Consider the following 26,815-nt stretch of genomic DNA (forward strand, 5'->3'; position numbering starts at 1 on the left):
ATGGATTTGGAAGTTAAAGGAGTTGCTGTGTCCCCTCAAAGGCAGACTCAGCTGTCATCAATGGGGAAGAAATGTCAGGTATGTTAATGAAAACGGGTTGTGGTTGTTTTCCTTCCTTATTTTGATGTTTTTACAAATATTTTAATCATACTTCAGAAGGCTTTTAGCTTGAGGTTATAATACATTCTGTAGAGAAGGAAACTTGAAATTATTTTTGTCAGAAAGTGATAGTTTACTACGACAGCTTCTCAAATAAAGGAGAGAATTTCCAATAAAAACAGCTGACCTAAAATAGCTGATGTTCTGGGTATTTAGCTAGGATGTGGAGAACTCGGGGGACAAACTAGTGCTTGCAATTAAGTGCAACAGAGGCTTGAACCTATCTCAGGTCTGTTTGCTGTCTCAGGTTCTTGGTGAAACAGGTAACAGGTTTGCCTGTGGTTTTGTTTTGCAAGACAGCAAGAAAGTAAAGCAACTCGCAAAACATAATTTCAAAAGGCTTGATTTCAGATTGATGTGTAAAATGAATCTCGGTGTTCGGCATTCATTAGGAAGCGGAATTGTGTTTTCCAGGTGTTCCTAATAGTCTATGTTTTGAGATGAGTTTGGTACGCAACCCTCACAAGATCACTGTAGCAGAAACTTTAAGGCTAACTTTTGAAAGCTGGATTAGTAAAAATAAGATCTTGGATTCTGGGGGCCATTGTTTTTATTATAGCGAAGGTACATATTAGTTTTTTTTAATAACAGTTGATTTTTCTCACAGATACTGTGTAATTTATGCCCATGAAGTGAAGTTAACTCGTAATCTTCCCTCAGCCCCAAACACCCATTTAACTTCCTTATTTATTGGATGACTGCACGAGGAATTCTTGGAGTTCGACTGCTGAGTTGCTGTTTTCCTTTTTTGTTTGATTTGGAGTGAAAAATGACCTTTTGTAAACAATATCACATCAATTTTATGTTACCTTTTAGCCAGTCTTTTGAGAATTAAATACCTGTTTACACAAGAGCATTTGGAGCGTGTAGTGTAGGTTGTGAAAGAAAAGAAATGTCCTTTTTTCTCTAATCTTTCATTCCTTTTTTCTTCTTTCTCATGCCCCTCAGTGTCTAAATTTAGACTCTCTAGGCCATCTGATTCTTGGTGTCTTGCAAAAATAAACATAGATTAAAATTAGGTTGAAACTACATGCTTCACCTTGTAAATGTGGACAGTCTTCAGGATGATTTTTGTTTGCTTTCTTCCGGATTTGATGACTTCTGGAAAAGGAATTGCACTAAGACTTTAACATGTAGAATGTGGTGTGTTCTTTATCTTATCGCAGTTGACATGGTACAGACAAAAATAGATACTTGTGTTTTAATGCATTACATTTAGTCTTAAGAATAAGACTAAATTGTGTTATATCTCTTAAGTTTTTTTTGCGTATTTGACCACAAGGTGGTGGTGTTTATTATGTGCAACCTTCCTGGAGAGAAACTTTTCTTTTTCTAAACCTGAATACCCTTTTTTGAAGGCACTAGAGGGTAGTGTTGCTGAACTGTAAGGAGCAAGCTTTTTCAGGAGCAGGCTACAAGGGTGTGTGGCAGGAAGGCAGTTAAGAGTTTTGTGACTGCCGTCAGATTATGAAAGGTGTTAGGGCAGTGCTGAAATCCAATGTCTGCTCAGTTCAGACTGTGATGCTGAGATCTCTGAGCTGAAGAGTGTGAAAACAAAGATGCTGGCCCTGGTTCAGAACATCCCTGAACTGCATTTTTTGTCAGATTGGGAGGCCAGTTGGGGAAAATTGTTACTACATGGTTGCCCCAGTCAAACTGTCTTCCTGGGAGACTTGCTGTTAGCTGTTTTCAGAAAGCCATAATGGGGTAGATGGAGCTGTGGTTTTGAGTCTTTTCTTCTTGCTGTATTTTCACTCATTTGAGTTTGGACGTCTGTGGTACACAGGCCATGCAAAATGAACAGTGTGAGTACACAAGCTGCCTAATCATGTGCTGCTATACCAAAGCTGAGATGATGCGGTTACATGGAATATCAGGGCTTCTTTGGGGTCTGAGCTAGCTGCACATGAGCCAGCTGGCTGTCGGTACTGTGGTTTTGGTTTAAGGGTTGACTGTGGGGTTGGTTCCCAACAAACAAGGACTATGTGACCTAAACTCTTGTAAGCAGTGATTGTACAAAGTGTCAGGAACGCGGATTGTTTATAATGCATTATTAATAGCTGACATGGATATTGTCTGGATTCTTAATGGTTGGAAATCTTCCTGTCACGATGAATATTCAGTCTTTCAGGCTCATGATCTGTAAGAATCAACTTTTCATTCAAAGTTTTTGTTTTGTCCTTTTGTTAGTAGCATCTCAGTCAAATATGTCAGACAGATAATTTGAGGCATTGATTTTAAATATTCCAGGGGAACTTGAAAGACAGAACTGACTATTTTAATCCTGATCCCTGTAGATATGTAATAATGTGTCATTCTTTTAGGGCTGGAGACCAGATACACGGGCTAGTCATGGTCCTCGCCCACCAGAGTAAGTCTGCTTCTATTTTTGATCAGTTTGTGTAATTGTGCATTATTAACACAATGCATTTGCATTTATATTGGTATGCAAATCAGTGTTCCATGAAATTTATCATCATAGGTTTGTTTTCTATATTATTTCGATTTAGAGTAGAATTTGTGATGCATTATTTACATTGGCATTAAGTTGATTTACACTTGGTTGAGCTTAATGGTGGAGTCGTACTCAGAACTTTCATATTTATGTAAATTTCTTGCGTATTTTTAATATAATAGTCTGCAAAAAGAGAAAAACTTCTTTTTGTTTTAACTATTAGCCTTCTATGTAGGTATTACAGTAACAATTACAAAGGACCTGTTGTGAAGGGTTTTTACAAGCAAAGGGAAATTTCATATCATGCCTATAAAATTTAAAACCTTATAGTGACTTTGGCAGATAAGTAACATCTGCTTTTCCAAGGATCTTGTTTGATAGTTTATGGGGGTTTGTTTACTGAAATGCCTCACAGCCAATTTATGTATCTACATTATTTTACATGTGTATGTGACCATGTCCTTGGTTTGTTCATATTGAAGTCAAAAAACTTCAATTTCTGTGTACCGTCAGTCATCCTCTAATAAAAAAAGACTGGAAATTAAGGAGCTCTCTTATTCCAAGCAGTAATCTTGTTATAATTCCAGAGTATATCTGGAGTAAAGGCAGCAGACACAGATGCTTTGATGAATTGGGAGATGTTTTCATTTCTTTAGCACAGTGAAAGCCAACTGTACTTCAGTATTTCATTCTGCTTAATCTCTTCCAAAAAGTTTGGAAGGTTTGCATCCCAAGGAGCTGTTGCTTCCCTGTTGCCTCTTTGGAGACTGATTATAGAGGAGTATCGCCACAGACCTACTATGGAAGACAGGAGTAAGGAATCCTTGATTTATGATCTTGTTGCTGCAGCTCCTGTTGGGGAGTGAAGAGAATCCAGGATGGCCATGCTGGGAACGAAGAAGGGCCTTGCAGGGGCTCTTTTCTGCCGTTAGGGTACTCTGCAACTGGGGAAAAGGAAAAGCTCACTGGCCAGAACTGAAGCGGGAGGGGCAAATAGGGATTTGCCAAGTAGGCCATCTCCAGTCATGGTGGAACTGTTCATAGCAGGGAAATTTTTGTGAGAGAGTTGATAATAACTAATAGGCAGTTTGCTGCTACTATAATTGAAAAATAAGAGAACTTATTGCTATTAAAATCATTTTAACTTCCTGCAGGGTGCCATGCCTAGATCTAGGGAGGCTGGGAGATTCTGATGAAGAGGTAATTATAAATTAATTCTGTCCTGAATAATTTTTAGAATTCATGTGTTGCAGGAGTTTATAAAAATATCACTCTGAATATAAAACAGTTGTGATTGCTTGTCCTTCCTTTTTTTTTTTTCCCCTGTAATTTTAGGATGGGGACTCTTACATGCCATACAGTGGAAGTTATCCTCAGACATGCTGTCTAGATTCATCTTCAGATTGGAGAACATCATTACAAATGTCATATGCACAGCATCATCAGGCTCAACAGGTGAGCCTGCTGCTAAAAGTATCTTTAAAATATGCCCCTTTAGTAGTAATTTAGAGAAGCATAATTACCTTTATTATACAAGTTCTTTTTATTTCTTTTGGTTAAGCTTGTATCTGAAAGTGCTATTGGTCCAAGATACTTTTGGCAAAGTACTTTTTACTGAGAAACGTCTAGAATATTTAAAAAATCTTATTTTCTTAAATACCTTACCTGTTCTTTGTTCGTTGATAACACTCATCCATTTCATTGTACTTATTTTTGAAGAGATACATTCATAGCTGGCTTTATTAACAATTTGTCAAAGCAACTGAAAAATGTAATACTTTTGAGGTAGCATGTAATTTTGGTTTGTCTTTCTAAACAAAGTGGAACTTAAGATAAGATCAATAGTAGTAATTGAGTGATTGAAGAAAAGACCCAAGTTTACAAACAGTATGTATTATTTGTATGGAAGAGTAGTTGCTTTTGGTGAAAATGAGACTTTGGGAGCTACATGCAGCCATTTCATAAGGTTTTTCTTAAGTCTCTTGTCTTTAAAACAGAACTGTGATGTTAACTTCGTAATTATGTTCAATTTGTCAGAGCACTTCTATTGTAAAATTTCCTGATCACATATCAGCATTTTTTTCCCCTGGATGACTAAGAAACTTAATCACTACTAATCTTAGGTGCTTTATATGGAAAATCAGTAGCCTAAATGCTAATGTTCTATTTTATAGTTTTTAACAGCACTGTTCAGGATCAATATCCACTATAACAAGTTTAAGAATTAACTTAATTACTCAGTTATTACAGTTCCCTGAATGCAGGAAAATTTTCCTTTGAACTCTTATATCTGAATTAAATTTGAAGAAATGAATGTGACAATTTTTTATTTGATCATTGGTATATATTTAATTTCTCTTTACCTCTGTTTTCTTCTGACAACATTTTTTAGGCACCGGTTTAAACTAAGGGAAAAGTAGCTGAAAAAATATACACTGACAAAATAACATTAGCAACTCAGTAGCAGTACTGTAGTACCTGATCTGAAAATATAGTATGTTTTAACTTTTGTGTGATAGGAACTATTTTATTGGAGACGCTATTTTTAATCTGTCATTCCACCAATATTTTTGAGTTTTTCAAATGTGTTAATTAAAGGGAAAAAGCTGAAGTACTGCAAAAAGTAGTCTTCTCTTTGTAGTCCCTATATATTTGAGAGATTACATATTTAGACCTTTAATACAAGAATGCTACCTACATGATTATTTTCTGTCATAATCGTGCACTATATATAATCATAGTAAAAATCTTACTACTATTAGTATGTTTTTATTTGGTTAGGGTGCAGGAAATATCCTAACTTATCAATGTTATTTCTTTGGAAGAATCAGAAAATAAATTGTTTAAAAATTCATTATTTTAAAAGTATTTAACTTACGTAAACCTAAGAAATACTCTAATGAGTGTGTTTCAAACAGAAGTATAGCTGGAAGGAAAAACAATTATTAATTAATTTGTATATGACCTGTGCCCCTTGAAATGAATAATATAGCAACTTGTATGGCAGGACTCCAAATTGGCTGGAGCTCAAGGGTAATCTGCCAAGATCATAATTTTATATGCTTTTCTATATAGCCAAATGGTTTCTCAACTTGGAAAAAATTATGCATTTAAATGAAAACTTAAATGTTTGGGTTTTTTTTTTTTAAATAATGGACTAAGAATGTGCTACTTCTCAGAGTATCTGTGTGCTCAACATAGGTTTTTATGCATGTCTTAAGATGTAATTATAAATATATATAACTATGGATAGATTATTTTCCTCTGTACTGCATTGCAAGTGTGCAGTGCAAACATACTTAAGTTGCTATACTCTTTGTAGGTCTGGATGCCTATAATTTCACTGCTTGCTTTACCATTTTCTTTTTTAATGTAAAGTTCATAGATATAATTCTGTCTAGCTGCAGGAAGGCTAATGGAAGGTTGGTATGGCTTTGTCTGTTCCTTAGGGTCTTTCTTTTCTCCTTTTCTTTATCTCCCGTTGCTTCCTTTCTGCCTTCATTATGTCTTAAATACGGAAGTGCTGAATGTGCAGGAATGTATCTTCCATTCGCCTACCTTCTTTTGCTCTTACTCTGTCTCTCTCTTTTTGCCTGATTTTTTTTTTTTTTTTCTCCTTTTTTTTTTGTGGAGAGGATTTTCAAGCAGTTCTAAAATATTTTAATGTATTCCTCTGAGCGGCCTTTATTTCTGCATTGCTTGCTTCTGGGGCCCTGACTGAGCATTCCTTTAGCAAGATATATTTCAGCTTCTTCAATAACAGACTGTGTAAGTAAATCTTCCCAAAATAGGTCACTTTTGGAAGAAAAATTTAAATATAGTCTTATCATTCAGGAATTAACCAGTGAAGGTATGTGCATCCTCTTTTGAAAGAGAAAGCTGCCCTTTCAAGAACACAAATCTTTTGGGGTGTTGGGAATGGTTTTCTAGAACAGGACTGGTGTTGCATGATTAGATGTGTCAAGTAAAGATGCTAGATAAGGCTGTCTTAGTTTTATTAGTGTTGAAGGAATGTCACTTAAACATTGAAGGTGCTGATTATTCAGGGAGAAAAAGCAGAATGGAGTCTTGGCCTTCTGTCATTCTGCTGTTTCTATTGATCCGGCCTCCATTGTGTAGAGCACTGAAACAGGTGTAAAGTTAGGAAGTTACTTAGCTGGTTTCACAGCCTTTTCAGCTATGTTGTTCTAGGGAAGGAAGACCTAGTAACTAATACTTACCAGCCATCCAAGATATTAGAACTTCTGATTGAAAAAATCCATTAGCCCATTTTCAGCCATCCAAAACCAAATTTTGGTCAAAATTCCCATTTTAGTGATCTGTAACATTATCCTATAGGACAGAAGCACTGAATCCCGGCTTCTCTCTTCAAAAGTGATGTAAACCCGTTTGGCTGTGTACTTTTTAGATTGAAAAAAGGCAGAATATGAAGAACTCAATGAAAATTAAGCTTGAATATACAGTAGTATATTCATTTTTTTCTTAATGTGAAGCATAGTGTCAAGAAGTTTTAGCAGTTATACTGGATGGGAATTACAGTAATGCTGTTCTTATTCAATAGATCACCCAGAGGCTTTTATATTGATAATTCTTTGCTTTTCTGTTTTGGAGCAGAAGACAATACCACAAAATCTGCCACCCCTAACAGACAGGTATAAACTGAAATATCGCCAGTATCAAGCAGATAGGAAGGAAAAATATAAACAATATTCTCAGCGAATTGCAGAAAAGAAAAAAGACCAACTGCAGTGTCCAGAAGCTTCAGTAAAGGTAACTGTCAAAGAAGTAATTGCATTTTTAAATAGCAAACGTTTGCTGGTATTTCATTACAGTGTTTGGAGAGGTTTGCATGCATGTGTAATTAATTTCTTCCATATTTCTATTGGAAAGAAATAAAAATGTGCAATTTCAGCATCTGATGTTGAGTAGGAAATAAAATGTAGAAGCTTGTTTCACTTGTTCCAGAGCAAGAAACTGAGGTGCTCTGAGAATCTAAGTGTGCTTGTATTCTCTGGTAAGAAATGTAACATTTGCCCTCATAGTGCACCTCTAGCCTCAACGTGAAGATCAGCATGATTGATAGGGAAGAGTTTGCAGCCTAAGAAGATGAGAGACAGCACGAAGATCTCGGTAGAATGTTATTTCCAAATATAAAAATGCATTCAAGCTTTTTTATTTTTTAAATATAGCAGTATAGTAATTATTCTTCAATTATGACTGTATATAGGACTTAAAAAAGGAGAAGTGAAAGATGTAATCTGTACCTTAGAGAACTATTAACTCTGTAAATGGAAAGAAGTATGGGGTTAAAATAATGAAAGATGTTATCTGTACTTTTTGTTTTGATGTTGTATAAGATCCGGTACAGTTGGACTGCAAAGTTGGACTGCAAGCTGTATTAATTCTGCCAGGTTCCTTTTGTGTTTTTATTAAAACTAAGATGTAAACAAGGGAAGATCAGTGGAGAGAAACTGGAAAACAAAGGGGTGAAAAAACCACAACTTTCTTCTTGTTCTGGAAGAGATAGTGTAGAAGGGTGGTTGCCCAGAGCAAGACACATCATTGTAGGCATAAGGAAAGAGTAAGCAACACCTGTGACGACTGGCCAAATACTAGATTGAGTGCTAGGGGTAGATGACCATTTAAGAATCTTAATGAAAAGTTAAGTATGCAGGTGTTGAGGGAACATATTTTGTTCATTGCTTTTCAGAGGAAAAAGTTTGTGATGAATTACAAGCAGTTTACTGATTTTATTTCCTTAATGTTCAGTAGACTGAAAAAGGAAGGTCTTACATGAGACAGATATTATGTTTCATGTATTGTTGTTATTGTTTTACATGTATTGTTAATAGTTTTAAAGGGGCTTTCTCCTCTTATAGTCATGCTTCTACTGTTCAGATAAAACTTGGAGAACCTGCAAGTCCTTGTAAGTAAACTTTCTGTCAGTCAAAGAGTTGTGTAAAAAAGACACTTCTGTTGTTTTGTTAAGCTTAGTTTTATGGCAGCAGTTAAAATTGTCATTTCTGGGGTTTTGCTGTAGTATTACTTTTTTTTTTTTTTTTTTTTAACGATTCCACTCTTATGTATCAATCTGACACCATCACGTCATCTGTTTTCCAAGAAGTGACTCCTGTATATCCTGAACTGCAAGCCCATCAAAAGGGTATTTACAGGAGCAGCCAAGTTAATCTGAAACTGAAGAAACAGGTGGCAAGTGGATACTGGGAGAGAAAAAGCAGGACTGGCTTATTCTGTTGATTTTGGGTTCCAGAAAGATACTTGCTAATCACTAGAAGCCATGTATGTCAGTTCTTATGACAGATAATAATATAAAGTCTAGCTGAACAATTTTCTGTGTTATATATAATCACTACCTGATTAAATTACTAAATCAAAATCTTTTTGGATTTCAAGGTACTTATTATTTTATGTGATTAGTGGAACTTGTAATAACTTTTCATATCTGAAAAGAAGCTGTTCCTAGAGGAGCCTAGCTGACAAAACCTACTCTTCTGATTTCTTTCCTATGTTTCCTCCTTGCTGACTTCTGTAAACACAGTCTCCTTTTTCAGTTTTCATTATATCCTCCATGTAGGAGGTACTTCTGTAATAACCTTGGACTTATTAACAAGTCTGTTAGACCCAGTTCAGCAGTATGCTTTGGTATTGCCCTGTCTAGACTGTATTTAACTTCTTTGCTGGTCAAAAAGCAGCATCTCTGCAATGGTGAACTTCGAGCTATATTCATAATGGCAAATCTGCCTCTTTCTCTTGGCTGTTCTAGAGCAGAACAGAGAAAGGATGAGCTCTTGTCATCTTCAGAGAGGTGCTAACAGTCTGCTTTCTCTGAGATGCTGCTGAAAATTCACAAAGCTTGTAGGAACACAGTATTTTTGAGATTTTTCTTTTTTTTTCAATGTGGTCGAAAGCTGGTGAGTATTCAAAAGCTGTAAGGGAAGACTAAAGAACAAGATTTCTAAGTTCAGCTTCTGTGTAGTGGAAGAAGCAGACACTTTAAAAAAGAAGAAAAAAGGAAAATATTTTTAAATCAATTGTTGAGGAAAATGTGTTTGTTGGAAAATGCATTTGTTTGTTTGTTTTTCAATGTATTTCTGTATGGGGTACACAGCTTGAAGATGGACATAATGATGGTCTTACAGCTCTCGATGAGAAAGCTCTCCTGCAACAATGCTATACAAGCAAGCCCTATAATATGCAGCACAGTATAAGGAAATCAGAAGTTGTAAGTATTTTGGCTTATACTATGCTGTTAAATGTCTAGACTCATGGAATGACTTCCCAGATGTTCAACAGACGTTAGGCCTTTGATGATGTGGTCCTAGTATGTAACTGGACCCATTGAAATCATGGGAGTTTAAACATTTGTTTCAAGGAGAGCTGAACTGCGCAATCCAGTGAGCATTTTTTTAATGCTATCTGCAATGCTTGTATTTTATGCAGTAATGTATATAAATGAGAATGCAAATTACAAAAAATAAATACAAATATGTATATACAACTAAGATTAACTGATTGACTTGTGTGATCCTGGGTATAGTGATAACTTTTCCTCTGGTCTGTAGCTTGTACCCAAGCCTGTATTTCATGATCCATGGATTCCATGACTCCATCAGCGTTTACTCTGACTTGTTTCTAGAGTAAATAGGCTGTTTTTCCTCATTTACTCCTGAGATGTAGTATGTGATAGGAACTGGCTTTGTAAGATGTGTGGGCTCTGCTGTGGGTATTAGATCGAGTCGGCCATGGCTTTGAGTCTTCAAGCTCCAAGGATGGAGTTTCTACATCATTTCCAGGCAACATCTTCCCGTGATACACTACTATCCTTGTGAAGAATTTCTTCCTATTATTCACACCAACCCTCTCAAGGCTCAGTTTTTAACCTTAGCCTCCTGTTACGCTGTTGGCCACTGTCAAAAAAAGTTTGGTTCTGTCTTCTTTGTAACTTCACTTTGGTTGGTAGGAAGTTTTCAGAATGCCTCATAGCTGCTGCTGCTGCAAACTAAACAAACCCAAGCCCTCTTAGCCTTCCCTTTCAATTGCTTTTGCTCCAGTCCTCTGTTAGATCCTTTCCAGATTCCTCTCATCCCTATTGAACTTGGGAAGGAGGGAGCCCCAAAAACTGGCAACAAGTATAGCGTCTAGCATGTGTAGAGGGGAATTAAAACTTTTCTTATATGGACGTACCCAATATGTTTCTTTAATTTCTTACATAGACACGATTTTTACTCTTTTTAGAACTGAACAATAGGAGTCTTGCCCATCTAAGGCAAAGCCTTGAATTTAGGATCATTTACAATGAGGAAGAACCTTGAGATTTGATATTGCATGATTCAGTATTTGCATGTGCAGAGTGATGGCTTTCAAAACTGGTTTTTGGAGGTATTATTGAACAGAGTTACCATTCTAACTTTCTCATGGAATTCTAAGCCACGAGAAATGTTATAAGCTTGTAGAAGTAAATAATTTTCATATATTTTGTTTGCTTATCACTATGCACTGAGTTTTGCATCACTGCAAACATTTATTTGATTTCTAGTCTCATCAAAGTGAGTGTGGGTGTTACACTACTGAGGTCACTATTCATTTGCATGATAAGAAAATCTTTTCAGAAAGTACTTTTATGAAGAACTTGAAGAACTTCCTGTTTGTTATTTTTAGAATAAATTTAAAAATCCATACTACAGGGTGAAGATAATGGGAAGAAGTTTTGAAGTATCATTAGAGTAACTACTTAATGCTAAGTCAAATAAGCTGAAAACCCTGAGAAAGGGAGCAGTGCAGGACCACAAAATAACAGGTACACTGCAGCTGGTGTGCTTTAAAAGGAAGCCAGCAGGCGTCTGAGCAAGGTGTCACAGGGACCTGTAGAAGCACTTTTGTTATTGATTAGCACTGGTGGTTGCACAGGCTGGCTGTCTCTTTCTAGGAGTATCTCTCGGGTTCGAGCTTCTGATAGCAGTAGGAATAATGGAAAAAACTGGCAGTAGAAACTGCATACATATTAATTCCACGGGGTATATGTTGCCTCAATTGTTGACATTTGATCTTAAGGTGTTTTAAAAATTTGCTTAAGAATATGCATTGTTAAAGTTTCCTTTTACTGTAATCATTACCAAAAACTGTACAGTAGAATTCCTCTTAATTTTTCTGTAGTTTGGGCTGAAAGTTCCATAGTCAAGACAGATTATAGTACATGTGTAATTGCCAATAGATGCTACGTATAATTAAACCAGAGCTTTTTGGAAGAAGGTTGCTTTTCTCTGAATAATCATATATCGTGAACAAGAGTTACTACTTTTTAAACAGTGAGAGCTGCTGCAAGTTTAGTGTTTGCCTCAGCAATTTTGTAAATTCGTAGCAGAGCTTTTGTCTCAGCAACTTTGGAAATTCATAGTAGAGCTTTTGTCTTAAGAAGTGAATGGAAGATGTTCCATGGAGGAGTACATTTAGTTGACCTAGTATTCAATTGAAATTCAAAGTGTAAGGTTTCTTTTTTCAGCATGCTAGCTGGTTTGGCTCTATAAGCTGGGGCCCATGGACTACGTTGTGTTTTAACAAACACTGCTCTGTATCATGCCTGTGGCCTTCTTTACATAATGCTTTTTAATACATCTGTTGTGACGGTTAACAGGCAAAGATTCAGTAGCTCGGGATAAAGCACTTGTAGTTCTGGTAGGTGCAAAGATGAAATATGAAAGAAAACTAAAAAGCCCCTTATCTTCTATAATTCAAAAATCTTTTAAGGCTTAAAGTCAGTTCAGAATAAACACCAGCTGGTCTGATGTTACATTATTTATTTGCATTTTATGGTTGGTGGGTTTTTGGGGGGATGGGTTTGGTTTTTTTGGCTAATGCCCATCAGTATTTACTTGAAGGTTGTGAATTATACCTGTAACATCTCTATGGAATTAGAGATCATTCCTTACAGTTACCTGGTACAGAACCAACTTCAGGTTCTTCTTCAGCCATGGGAAGGCTTGATCTATCTAGAATTTGGTTTGCACACAAGAATTGTGCAGAAAAAATAACCAATCAGAAAAATATCTTAATTCTTCAGTTTCAGAATATCTACAGAGTTGTCAAAAAGGTTACATAAACCCCCTCAGTAATAATAATCTCTGTTTTCTCATATATTAAAATTATGTTTTGGGGAAAAAAAGGCAAATTTAAGTGCAGAGAAGAAGTCGAGAAATCTGAAAGATAAGTCGAAGAGATATGCTGGGGCTTGGTTGTTGCCAGTGGCCTCCATGCTGTCCTGGGGCTTCCTCTTGTGCTTTGGTTTTTCTTTCTATGAAATGAACAATGATCAGTGCCTGAGCACTTCACAGTGAATGGCACAAGGTTATGGTTCAGTGTTATTCTAATAAAAATAAGATCATGTTAAATCCCCTTCCCCCTTAGGATGATCTTTCCTGGAAGGTTTTTCAGAATGGCCTGTCTCAGCAGAAAATCATTGTGGCACACAGCAAGTAAAAATTGTGCCTTGAGACTAAGTCTTAAAAGAATTTCTTTGACTAAATATTGCTGGAGGTAAAGTTTCATTCTCTGAGTTGGAATATGTGTCAACCATGAAACCTGGAAGAGTGTGAGTTTCCTCAGGCTCTGTTGTACTCACAGAATTTATTGGAAAGAATACAGAGATAAGGATGCTGTCTGTCAACAGAAATACTAGAATTCTTATATTTATTTTCAGCTAATATGCATAGACAATTTGAGTGTGTAGCAGAGAATATTGTTTGTCTATTTGTTATGCAAATAGAACTCTATTCAAAAAAGATGGAAAAAAAAGATTGTGACCTCTGAATGCTATCTTAAAGGGTAATTTATTATTTGAAGTGTCTGGTGTTATATATTTCATTTTCTCTCAGCCAGTTTTTCATTGCAGGAGGATGTTGCTGCAGAGAGGAGAAAACAGGCTGTTGTAGAACAAGTGATGGTGGATCAATTATCTAGGTAACTGAACTTATAATGTGAAATTTCTGTTTTCCCTACAGAAGAATTTAGATCTGTGAGTCCATGGCTTTTCTTGCCTAGAATATGTTTTGATCATCTTGTTCCAAGCCTTATGTAGTCTTATGTAGTGTTATTATTTGCATAAATTCGTTAAATGAAAAGACTTTTTAACTTAAATTAAAAGATCAGTAAATGAAAAGTCTTTTGAATGCACTGTTTTGTGCATCTTGGATCACGGATGTTCATTCTGTGCTTACCCTCCTTTAGCTGCTTTGCCTTAATTTTTCCATGGATTCCTTCTCCTACTCTGAACCCTTGTGTGGACAATGTCAAAACAATATTCAGTAGTGCTGCAGCTGCATCAGGATGAACTTCTAATTTAAAAAAATCTCTCTATGTTCCAAATATAACTGTGGCAGTACTGCCAAACAAATTGGTATGGGAGAGCAGGATGTTATTTGGGGAAGATTAGTGCAAAACTGTTGCATTAAAAAAAACCTGTTAGAGGAAACTCAAAGGTGTTTTGAGATTTTATTTTTTTTGTAGTAGAGCCAATCTTGCAGTTGTCGGTGTAACTGATGTGTGCAAAGATGGATCTGTATAGATCAGAGAGCAAGTTCATAAAATTATATTAGCTGTGCAAAATTATTCTTTCCTTCTGATTATGAACCATTGCAATAACATAAAAAGAATCTAAGGTACTCTTAAGGGGTCGCTCCTTTTGTTTACTTGTTAAACTGATACAGAGAATATAAAAATGTTCAGAAACCAGTTCATCTGTTTCTGGTCTGCTTGATGTGACTTTTGAGATCCTATGGGCTGGGTAGTCAGTGCTTTGGAAGAGGAAGTGCCAATGGTTTTGTTGGATGATGTCTCTGGGACTCTCCCCTGAGTAAGAATATGTAAGATCTGAAATTCAAACTTACTAATAGTCAGAGAGCTTCTCCCTGCTCTTTCTGGTCAGAGCTGTTATAAGTGACCCGGAGCAATCCACGCGTGCTGATGTTTCCAAGGAAGCTCATGGATTTGTGGGATTTGGGACAGCACCAATGCGTTTCAGAAAAAGAACGCTGCATGAAACAAAGTAAGTTTTCTCTAGTGGTCATTTTTTTTAGAACTACATCTTCTGCTGTATTCTTTTATTATTTTGGGCTCTGTGAAGTCTGTTTGCCTTTCCAGATGTTTTATTTCTGGCTTGGATTCACCAGCTTCATGTGAGGCCTTTTTGTCGCCTCCCCATGCGTATAGTTGCCTAGAGGGACCTTTTTATGTGGGTTCTCTGTGTATAGTGATTGATTCATAGAAGTCATAAAACCTGGGAGAACATTCTTAAGCTTATATTGATATTGTTCATCACAGGGTTTTGCCAGCCTTTTCTGAGCTGTTGAATGCTTGCAATCTTGTCACATCCTTTTAGAGATTCCTATCCTGAGGTGCATAAAATTGCATAAATCTGCATCTGTAAATGCTAATGTACATCTTCACAATATAATCATACTTTTCTTTCATGTTTTGATTTCTGCTGCAATAATTAACCATATTGGCATTTAAGTGTCATTCCTGGCCTGTGAGCATTGAAATAGTAACTCCAAGGGCTTAAGAAAAACTGAAAACATTGTGATCCATAACATTAAATGAATCTGCAGGTCTGAGTTTTGTTCATTTAATCTTTCTCAACATGCAGGCAAACATCTCTGCTTTGTGCGTTTTAACATCCTGCTTTAAAGTCTTTCTCAACAAATGTCATCTTTGTATTCTTAAAAAAAAAAGTCAACAAAAGCAGTCTCAATCTCTTACACCTGTCACGTGGACAAATCTCCATTTCTGGAACTGGTAATATGTCCAATATTGGTGGGTTAAGAAGCCCCAACCTGGGTATTTTTGCAAGAAAACACATTGATTGGTGGATGTATGGTGAGTGGTAGAGCTTTAATTCTTGATATAAAGTGTATGTAAACAAAATATCCCATTCATGTTTGTGCCTTTTGTGAATGTACGCTCATATTATATAATGACAGAACACCTTCCACATTACAACTCAGAGGTGCTTTCTAATTCAACTATTAGAGATCATCTCCTCAGCCAGTTGCCAAGGTTACCGTATTTCACATTTTTTGCTGTTTTTAAACAGTTGATTTTTATGTAACGTTTCTCTGTGAGCATATAGGTATCATTACCATGCTGTGCTGCATTATTTTCACAGAATAAGGACCAAATCAGGATTAACTGAAAACATGCTCTCTAACAAGCTACGCTTTGATAGTAGGATTATATCAAGGTAATCACAAATTTTTTAAGGCTTTTCAATTCTATGACTTTATCAATGATGATCTTTACCCACTTGAAATTAATTAATTGCACTGAACCTTTCTATTCCCTATGTTTAGAAAAAAGTTATGTGCCGTGTGGGTATATATCACAGAATCATAGAATGACAGGGGTTGGAAGGGACCTCTGGAGATCATCTAGTCCAACCCCATATATATATATGTATAATATAAATTTTGACGTGGCTGATGGATAGTGGCTTTACTGTCCCATTGTACAGTGTTAAGATGTGTAAGTAATGTTACGTTACCATCATACCCATAGCTCTGTGCAGGACAGCTAGCACAGGGGCTGTGTAAAATAGAGGTCTTGGGTGTTGCACCTCAGTTGATTAAAAATTATTTTAGCCTTGTCTTAGTATATGGCAACCACTGTGGATGGAAAGGGTAGCTTTGTGTGTTGTTTGTAGCTCCTTACGTATTAAGTAGAAAACTTGTAGGTTTAGGGCTTTTTTGAAAGTGTTCTGAATTAAGTAGCAGTGACAAAAACACGTTCTTCAGCTCTGAAAGTGGCACTTTTCTGAAGCAGTGAACTGGGTACTTGTTAGACATAGCTGAGGATTCAGCCACATAGCTTCATATACCATAATGAATGCAGTAGTCCTGGTGTAAGTAATCCTTTAATGAGTGAAAATTACATTGGTATACTAAAACATGAAACCATTATGGATAATGGAATATTACATAAAAGTATGTGTCCAAATCCAGAAGTCTAATTCCATAGTGGTTTAGAGAAAATAGTCCAATACCTGTTTAAAATAAAAAGATTGTACAATATGCAACATTGGAAATAATATGGATATTCCAAAACAGAAATATTATTTGTGTTTGGGTTGAATTGGGTTTATATAGATGCAAAAACATAAAGGTACTTTTCAATTTTCCTTCTAGAAATGGTCGTGATGCTTGTAGAGAGTTGATCGGATTTTTTTTTGCATGTGACAGATCTCTTACTGTGTATGAATTTCGACAGTTTGGAAAAAATAGGTAGGATAAATTACTTTTTAAAAAGGTTTTAGAAAACATATTCCACTATCTAAGAAAGTTAAATAAATTTAATTGCTTTAATATTAATAGTAGTTCTGAATTATTTCACAGAACAAATGCCTTGCCTTTCATTCAGAAGGGAGTTTATCAACATCAACGTGGACAGAAGAAGGGAAAAGCTTATGATCTTAGTGACTTCTATATTGTAAGTATTCTTCTGTTGAACATAAGTCACTTGGTGATTTGGAAGTAATATTTAGATATTCGAGTTGATAATTGTGATCTAGCTTTCAAGGAAGACCAGAAGTCTTTCCCTTCAGTAACATTTTCGAATTAAAGATTTTCAGGATTATTTTGTTGTCCCACGTTTTAGAGGGTCCATTTTTGTTTCAGATTAAGCTGTAGTTTGTAATTTTCCCACTAGAGGGCACAACACTGCAGACAGTGTAGACCTTTTTGTAGGCAAAATGAACGTTTTGGGAAGGAGAGTCCTGAAGATGTAGACCAAAGTGACACGAGGTGATTATTAAATATTTTTTTAAATGTGAGGAAATTGCAAGTTAATTGGTTTTAACCTGAAGTTTGAAAATGTTTAGCACCAGCTGTTTAGAGAGAGCTTCTGAAACAGTGGTAAACATCATCTCCCAGCTAATCTGACGAGTGACTACAAATCATATTGCATCTTCTGTATTGCTGTACTTCTGTACTGGGCTAAGTGTTCCTGGTTTATAAATGCTTTAACAATATTTCAAGTACAGAGTGTTTCCACTGAGTTCTTCACATCCTCCTGCAAATCTTAAGTTTAGAGCAAAAACTGTGTTTGAAGGAAGAATTGAAAGTAAAAGACAACATTAGTTTTTAGAGTGTTTTGTCTAATCACCAGCCTAATCCTAACTGTTTACATGTGGCTACAATATAAGAGTTTCCAAGATGAAATATATTTCTTTATGGTATGGAGGTTGAAGCTATTTTTAGACGTTTTTTTAGTTGGGTTTTTTTTGTGTGTGGTCTTTTTTTTTATTTATTTATTTTCATGTGTATTTTTGCAACCTGCAGATGGAAATGTGTTCTGAATAAAGATGCGTCTTAAAGCCATCCCGAAAATGTACTGATACCGAGTTCGATAGCTCTTAGGAATGACGTCGTATCTGTGAATCTTCGTATCTGCAAACTAGGTTTCTGTGCTGACATTTAGATTCAAAAATCTCTCACAAAGTCCAAATGGTTGAGACACCGGCACAGTAACAGTGACTCTGTCTCCTTCCTAATTTATGAGTTTTGGAGGCTTTATAACCCAAGCCTGCATGGATATTACAGTTAGAGCTACTGCTTTTTTTGATTCTTCTCAGCATTCTTTGCTTCTAGTTTACTGCTTTTCTTTCTCTCCCCTTCCCTCTTCTCCCAAACCAAAAAGCATCTTTAATTTTGCAGAATATGTGAGGTGTGTCCTCTGTCCCCAGCTTGGTGCGAAGGGGAATTTGTAATACTCAGAAGAGAAAATACTGGTTAATAGAACTGTATGCTACTAATAACATGTTCTTATTCAGCATTTATTTAGTGAAATCTAGTAATTTTAAAGAATAACTTTAAATTTAAACATTGCAGGAATTATTTGAACTTTGGGAAGGCTACTTTTTAGTTATTTATCTCAAGTATGCTTTCAGGTTATTGAAAATAACTGGAGGGTTTCTTCTAGTCTGAGAGAACTTTGCTGTCATGGAACCAGTGTGGCACCTTCTGTGACTCTTCCGTGGTCCAGTGAGTTTTGGATCCCATAAAGATGAAGGAAGAAGAATATTGAAAAGTAGAGCCTGGCTGCGGGAACAACTATCTGTAGTCTCATGTTTCTCAGCTGTAGATTAGGCAACAGTAAGCCCTCTTACTAGACAAACCTCTATGTAGAGGATAATGTGTCATCTTGGAGCCTGCAGCTGGTTTTATTCAGTACTAGAAAGGGGTTAAGAAGGTCTGACCTTAGCTAAGCTTTTTCATGATTTTGTACCAAAGCTTTTAACAATCATACTTCTTGAAAGTCTTGCAGTATTTTTTTTTACCAAATACACCACCTATTTGTAAATCATTGTATGCTTTACCAACAGGGAGCTAACCTAACTTTCCGAAGTGTTGATCATAACCTTCCAGAAAGTTTTAAGCAGAACCCAGTTCTCACCCTTCGTGTGATAGGTATTGATGAAGCAGCTATGGATTTTCTAAAGTAAGTGCAGAAAAGTGTTTTTCAAATTACCTTTCCTTCCTTAAGCAAAAAAGATTTTTTTAGTAAGAGCTTCTAATATCTTATTCCTTATACTGCTAAAAAATATATCTCTATTTAGGCTGCTGTTAGAAGAAATTCGTAATAGATCTTAGTGGGTGTTCTGTAATTCAATTACTTTCTAGAATGAAGTCTTTTGTGAAGCTTGTGTTAAAAGCTGGTATCAGTCATGATAACGCAAGTGTTTGAACACAGGTAGGGGAAGGATTGGAAGTTTCTGTTTTTTCTTTCTCATTTTCTTTTCCCTTCCTTTTGCTATCCCTTCATTCTTCTAGATATTGCCACATGTTGAAGACTTCAGGCTCTGGGACAGGATTTCTGCACTTATTCTTTCAAAATAAGTTTTAGTAAATTATATTGTTCCATAGTGTGAAAGATGAGAATTTTTTTGAACATTGTCAGGTGGTTAAGTGAATGGTTAATCTTTGAGTATGAGTTATTTTTGAAGGTAATATTCTCATCTCAGTATCATACGGAAGTAAACTTTCTAGGGAATGAAGCATTTTTCTCTGGATTTTGTGGCTTTCATTGTGAGTACAGTGGTTTTTAGCACAAATAAAATCTTGGTATAAAATATATTGCATTGCTGTGTTGCCTGAACATGGAAGTTACTTAACAGCATTGAAAGTATAGTCCGAGTTTGATTACTTAAATTTTGGTGAGCAGTGTTAGTGAATAGCAGATATTACAAGGTAAAAATTTTCATGGATTCATAGAAAAGGGACCTCAAGAGGATCTCTAGTCCAACCCCAGCGCTCAAAGCAGCATTTACTACAGCAGGTTGCTCAGGGCTGCATGCAGTTGCGTTTTTTAGTATCTCCAAGGATGCAGAGACTCTGCAGCCTCTTTGGGCAACCTGTTCTGGTGTTTGATCACCCTCACAGTACAAAAGTGCTTCCTGCTGTTCAGAGGGAACTGCCTGTATTTCAGTTTGTGCCCATGGCCTCTTGTCCTGCCACTGGGCCCCACTGAGCAGAGCCTGTCTCAGTCAATCCTTTATTCCCTCGTGTCAGGTATTTGTACGCACTGATAAGATCCCTTGAGCCTTCTCTTCTCCAGGCTAAACAGTTCTGTCTCTCCCAGCCTCTCCTCATGTATCAGATGCTTTAATCCCTTTTTGACTAGGAACACCAATAACAGAATCTCAGTTAAATACTTTCACTATCTAAAGACTACTTTGTTAGCACAGCTTAACTGACTTTTATTTTTTTTTCTGCAAGTGTTTAGACACAGGAAGCTTGTACTCATTTACAGTAATATTCACTATAAGGTATTTAGAGCTTTACAGGGAAAGCTGTGCAAAGGAGCCATAGCGAGCTAAAAGTGCATAGAACAGTAAATTAAAATGTAATTGGTTATAGAAATATATAGTTGTATGATGTTTAGTGCTAATTGTTCTCTCTCTGCAAGGTTTCCATGAAATTAAAACCAGTATAGTTTAATTTCAAATAGTTTATGTAAGACATTTTACATCTCAGAAGCCTATCACTCTGGTAAACAGCTTTTTCTTTCTTTTGTTGCTGATCTTATACCTGTGAAATTTGGAGTTGATCCAATGTTATCTCTGAAAGCTCTGGAAAGAAGACCTGCTCACTGGGTTATAATTTTGGATTTTCTGCTACCTCTGGTGGAACAGATTGTTTCTTTTTTATACTCTCTCTCTGTGTTCTTTCCATTAGTGACTAAATTTCAGATTGTGAAGTCTGTCTTTTTCTTCTGAATGGGAGTGTTATTGAACTCAGTGTTCTCTGGGTGCAAAACTCTTCAACTGAGTTCTCTTACCTCCATTACTCTACTCACAGAGAATCCTGCTCAGTCCAAAAGGTCTTGGTATTGCGGGTTTTTGGGAGCAGCTATGCCCTGCTGTCTAAAGCCATGAATCTTTTGTTTAACATGTATTTTAGAGAGAGTATGCTGTCCTCTGTATGTGGTTGTTGACTTTACAGATTAGGTGGTTTGATATAGAACAAGTTTTTTGGGGACTTCATAATGGGAGATACCCAAAGTGGAGATGAAAAGTCTTAATGAACAGTAGAGAGGTAAGTCTTTGGCCTCAGAAAGCAGGAGGAGGAGTGCTCCATGGCAAAGCACTAGCGAGCAAGCAGTTGAAAGTTGACAGTAGTATTTTTGCTTTTGCTTTCCTATTTGATTAAAATAACTGTTGCATTTTTTTTCCCCCCAAATAGGTTATTCTATAGTATTTTTTTATCAAACTCTATAATAATTTCTAATGTGGGTTTCTGGGAAGCTCTTCTCAGAAGGGAATCACTTGTCAGACAAAACACAAAATGTAACTTTAATTCCTAGATCATACCTAAGATATGATGGTCCAGATTTTGGTCTACACCCTTGCTATGTCTCTTCTAAAGAGAAATATGTAGCTATATCATGTTATTTTTCTATTGGCAACTAAATGTATTTGCCTTAACAAACTCTTCCAGTGGCCTGAGCTGAAGATTAGGACTGTCTTGAAATAGATTTCTGGAGATTTTACGTACAGGAGAAATTATCCGTGACTAATGCATTAGTAGAGGAGCTGCTAATGCAATATCGTCAGAATTTCTGCATATCTGCAGCTGTTCAGCAGACTATTGTGTGTGCCATCTTAAACTCAAGCGATTGGATAGTATGCTTTTAAGGGTAGTATAAGAATTAAATATAAAGCTCAATACGTTTTTTGTTACAGCTGTTTTGAATTCAGTAATATTACACATACTTTCACCAATCAAGATTAATTTTGATTATTTTAGAGCTTCTTCTATGGAATTCAAGCAGGAGTGTTCCAAGCAAGAGGTTGATAACAGCAAAGTTTTCAAGAAGATTCAAGGTTTGTGTATACCAGAACCCATTTAATTTTAATTCTGTATCTCTACAGCTCAACGCCAAGAACAATAGTAACTTTATAAATGAAATTAAACAGAAGCTAGATATTTATCAGAATATTATTAGAATCTGATGACAGAATAAACCAATCATCAGAATATTTTTTCCTCTCTCTTTCTTTAAACAGACTGGCTCGTAAAAACTCCACTATTTACTATCATTAGCTGAACCTATTTTAAGGTTTAAGGTTTGCTGGTTTGGCTTGGAAGATGGTTATGTGTATATACTTCAAGACATCTTTTAACATAGATCTGAATTTGAACTTCACTGGAAAAAACTTTCTTCTTTCACTGCTCCCCCCCCTCCTGTCCCCCCATTTGGCTTTATAATTGTAGATATAAGTAATCTGAAAATATATTATAATATCACATTACTTCTGTTAACAGAGTATGCTAAGAAACCTCACACATCCTTAAAGTAAACCCACTACCTAGAGATTTTGATAAGGCTGTCATTTTTACCATAGAAATAGTCCTGTCTATATCCTTTTGGAATGATTTTGCAGAACTACTTGTTTCCACGTGTATTTCCATATTGTACAATGATGGAGCAACTGCATGTCCCATAATGGAATGTTTGTATTACCAAAGTAGTGTTCTTAAATCGCTTTGTTCGTTGAGTCATGGTATATAATCAATTCTAGCAGAAGATAGAAGTTTTATAATCTGGGCACATAAAGTCCCATTTGTCCATGTCCATCCAAAGATGTCCGTTCTTCCTTTCCTTCTGTGATCTCTTTAAATGTTTTTTTATATGTTGGCTGATGCTTTATATGATATCTACTCAAATGTTAGGTAACTGAGAGTTTAATTTTGAACTGACATTCTCTCATCAAAGATAAGGGAGCCTGGATGTGTGGATGTGTCAGTTTAATCAGCAGTATCATAAGTAGTTGTGGTTTACTTTTATATCAGCTCCATAGCATGTGGCCAACTTGAGGTAAATGTTGTGTCTTTTATTTCTCTAAATCCTCAGGTATACTCAGAAAGACACTAAGCAAAAGAGGAGTTCGGGTTATAACAGGTTTAGGAAAGTATTTCCGAAACATAGACAAGAACAGAAATGGTTTTCTCTCTCAGGCAGAATTTAAAGAAGCTCTAAAAGTATTCCATTTGGAAATACCTGAAGGGGTAAGTCTAGCTGAGACTGTAATCCTGGGCATCATCTTACCTTAATTTATAGAATCACTTCCTTTCTTTGCTTAAATCAATAGTTTAATAGCTATTTTTTTCAAAGGGTTTTTTTTTTTTCCCCTTGTTGTATGTTGGCATCTCTGCATTCAGTCCTATGGGAAATTTTTAATAAAAAGTTAAATGTACAAATGTGCAATCTTTTTGCATCATGAAGAAGCAAGTGGGATTGCAATCCATTCTTTTCTTCTTTGCCTTCTAAAAGTAATTTATATGATGCTGTTTACTTATCTTTTTTTCTGGATTTATATATTATGTTTTAAAAACAGTTCACAGCTATCAAAACTGCAAATAATGTGAATTATGGTCATCACTGACTGATGGTGTCTTGCATTATTTTGATGAATCTTTGAGTCAGTTTTGATTTTGAAGTTGTTTTTTTATGAGAATACTGTAATTTCCTTTTGTTTCATTTCAACAAAGCAATTGTTTCATTCTAGGACATAGTGAACACCTTTGGCAAATTATTTTTAAATTTCAGGACTTTGAATCCTTATGGCTTATTCTTGATGATAGCAAGAGCGACAAGGTTGAGTATGGAGAATTTACTCGTGCTGTATGTGGAGAAATGAATGAATATCGGAAAGCATTTGTAAGAAAAGTAAGTTTTGTTGCAGATGTTCTAGGTGTAGATATTTTGCAGTCCGACTTTGAAGCTGGTTATTCATCATGTTCTGGTTGATGGGATGTCGTTGTTGTTGTTTTTCTTGAATTGTGTGTCTCGTAATTGACTTTTTAAACTTTCAGATCTGTTTATTAAACATAAATTAGAAGACTGCATGCTGCCCCATTGTTGAATTGAGTTAATTTTGAACTCTAGAGTTAATTCCTGTATTATTTGGAGCTTATGCGTATGTGTGCTATTCTTGCAGTTCAGTCCAGTGGATAAAGCACCTGGCACCCTGAAACTATCACTTCCAGAGAAGAGAAACTATCTCTTCCTTTTTTTGGCAGATCACTGTATCTGTGTGCAGACTTTTATTCTTCAGTGTCTGAAATAGGGGCAATAATACTTGCCTCCTTTGAGACCTACAATTAGAGTCATATTTGTGAGTCTTCTTATATTTGAAAAGCCATTTTTTATATGTCTTTAATGTAATGTGGAGCTGTTTGCAGTATGAGACACTGATTACCAACCAGCCAACAGAGTAGTGACTGGATATCAAGATCAAGAGAAGTAACACGCACTTTCATACTTTTAATCATGGAGGATCTGACCCTCCTTGCCTTATGTATCAAGCACGTGTATTTGACTAAACTGAAATGAAAATGAAGCTGCCTTTAGCAGTGCCAAAGAGGCTGTGCTGAGGCCTGTCAGAATGACGCAGGAATCTTAGTAATTGGAGGAGGCAGAAGGGAAGCAGGTTTAACCTCTGATTCTAAGGACAAGATAGAAATTTCAGAGAGAAGGAATTTTTTTTTTTTTTTGAGTTGGTGAGGGGACCACGTTTGATGTGAAAGCTGTTGAGATAAAATAATCACAAAATTCCACAATCTGGAATAATTTTCTGTTATCTGGTGCCTTAAATAAAATACGTAAATTGGCATAATCCATTGCACAAGATCTAAAAATATGTGCTAGGTAGTTAAGTACATTTGATCTTTAGAGCTTTCCACCTGTTTGTTTTTTGGTGTTTTTTTTCTTTTTCCTTATATGCTTACATGATTATTTTTTTTTCCCTTTATAGGCTTATATGAAACTAGATTTCAACAAAACTGGGAGGGTGCCTATGGTAGATATCAGAAAATGTTACTGTGCAAAGAAACATCCTCTAGTATTGGCAGGTAATTCACACAAACAAAATTAAAATCTGTAACTGCTGAAGTCATCTGTTAGTAGAGATACCAGATCCAGATACTAGTTACAGATACAAACTGTTTTCATATTGGCTTAGACTTGAGCTGTTAAGGAGAACTTTTTTTCCTCTGATGAGCTGATAACATATCTAGTTGGAACAGGACTATAAATAGTAAATGAGTACATATAAACAATTTTAATAGTTGCTTTTTATCAAGCTGCAAATACTGCATACACACAGAGTAGTTCCTTTCCCTGCTGTGTTGGACTACATTTATGTAGGTAGTTTTCAGCTTTGGTGTGCAAGTTACCAGTGACACATATGATATTAGTAATTTTCACTTGGGAGGATTCTCTCATTTTCATATTACTGTTTTCCATCAAAATATGCAAGGTTTCCAACTGACACTGAATGTACTCAGCACTTGAAGTTCCTTCTGAATAAATTATTCATTTACTTCTGGAACAGGATTGTCATCATTTACAGAGGAAGTGTTGTTGTCTTCCTTATTTTTTCGGGATTCTCAAAAATATTTAGAATTTGCCATTGAAAAAGTAGGAATTTAAATATTTGTATGTCAGTTTCTAAACATCTCCATGTACCAACCTAGTCATTGTGAAGTCTCCGTAGTGTCCTGATCTTTTCTGTTTTACCTGTAGAAGAGAGGATGGTTTTTGTATTGCCAGTGATTTTATTGGTAACACAGGAAGACACATGGTGGTATAGAATGTTACATATGCAGTTTTTTCCAATGCTATATTTTTTCCATTTTTTTTCTCAATGCTATGAAATCATCTTGAGTATAATCTTTATTAAGTCACTAAAACATGTCAATTGCAGAACACTTGTTGAATGCAAACTTGCATCTTAAGTTTTTCCTACAGCTTTGAACTTGTATTACATTAAACATATGCTTTATTACAAGATAACTTCTGAATTACCAAAATTTTAGTTTATGAATGCATTATTCAGTTTTTGCAGTCATTTGAAGAAAACAAAACACCTTCCTGATCTCAAAGTTCATTGAAATTTACTGTGGCTTCATACCTCTGTTGATATTTAATCCTATCATGTGCTATTAAAGTAGGATGATTTCTGCAGCTGGTATTAAGTGAGCCAATGACTTCATTCTGAAATCAGAATATTGAATTTGTTCAAGCAAAAAATGTTTGCAAGCTAAAATGGAAAAGTTTCTTGCCTGAAATATATCAAATGCTATATATTCACTGTTCTTGAAAATGTCTTTAATGAAAAAATATACTTTCGCAGGCAAAGCTACAGAAGAAGAGATTAAATCATCGTTTCTAGAAACATTAGGAGAGTCCTGCAGCAACCCCCATGAAGTGTCCTATTCTGAGTTCGAAGATTACTATGAAGGATTAAGTATTGGAATCATGGATGATGAGGATTTTGTTAATATCTTAAGGAACCCTTGGGGAATTTAGAGTGGAAGACAACAAAAATGAAGAGATATTTTCCAAACAAGGAGTAAGCTAAATAAGGGAGGATTTAGTCTTGATGTACATTACTTCATAATTAGTGTCTTAAACTGATTTCAGGGACTGAATATTTTAGATGCTTTCAGAATACATTGCAAATTTCTTACAAGTGTCTGTTGAGCAATGCTCTCTGCTTTTTTAATAGAAATGCTGTTCAGTCCTTTTCATTGGAAATAAAAAAGGCTGTTCCCCATACCAAAATATGTCCTTTACTTGATATTAGAATAAAGTAGCCTATCTTAAAATAAGAGGGAATCAGAATACTAAAAT

At 35.7% G+C, this 26,815-nt stretch overlaps 1 protein-coding gene across 3 annotated transcripts; it reads left to right on the plus strand.

Moving 5' to 3' along the window:
* On the plus strand, positions 1-26,491 carry CAPS2 (calcyphosine 2). Of its 3 annotated transcripts, none has more exons than XM_074168507.1 (17): positions 1-78; positions 2,484-2,530; positions 3,769-3,814; positions 3,950-4,087; positions 7,229-7,383; positions 9,734-9,857; positions 13,521-13,588; positions 14,553-14,672; positions 15,792-15,866; positions 16,807-16,902; positions 17,014-17,107; positions 19,002-19,117; positions 21,925-22,001; positions 23,033-23,187; positions 23,729-23,848; positions 24,936-25,032; positions 26,316-26,491. In XM_074168507.1, the coding sequence occupies exons 1-17, from the start codon at positions 1-3 to the stop codon at positions 26,489-26,491; spliced, it is 1,782 nt and encodes a 593-aa protein (XP_074024608.1). The 3 variants fall into 3 exon arrangements, with proteins under 3 accessions (XP_074024608.1, XP_074024609.1, XP_074024610.1); XM_074168508.1 differs by having other exon boundaries at positions 3,950-4,069; XM_074168509.1 differs by lacking the exon at positions 7,229-7,383 and having other exon boundaries at positions 3,950-4,069; positions 9,744-9,857.
* Positions 26,492-26,815: the final 324 nt, after the last annotated feature.

The sequence above is a fragment of the Numenius arquata genome, chromosome 2 (assembly GCF_964106895.1).
Source record: "Numenius arquata chromosome 2, bNumArq3.hap1.1, whole genome shotgun sequence".
Taxonomy (NCBI): Eukaryota; Metazoa; Chordata; class Aves; order Charadriiformes; family Scolopacidae; genus Numenius; species Numenius arquata.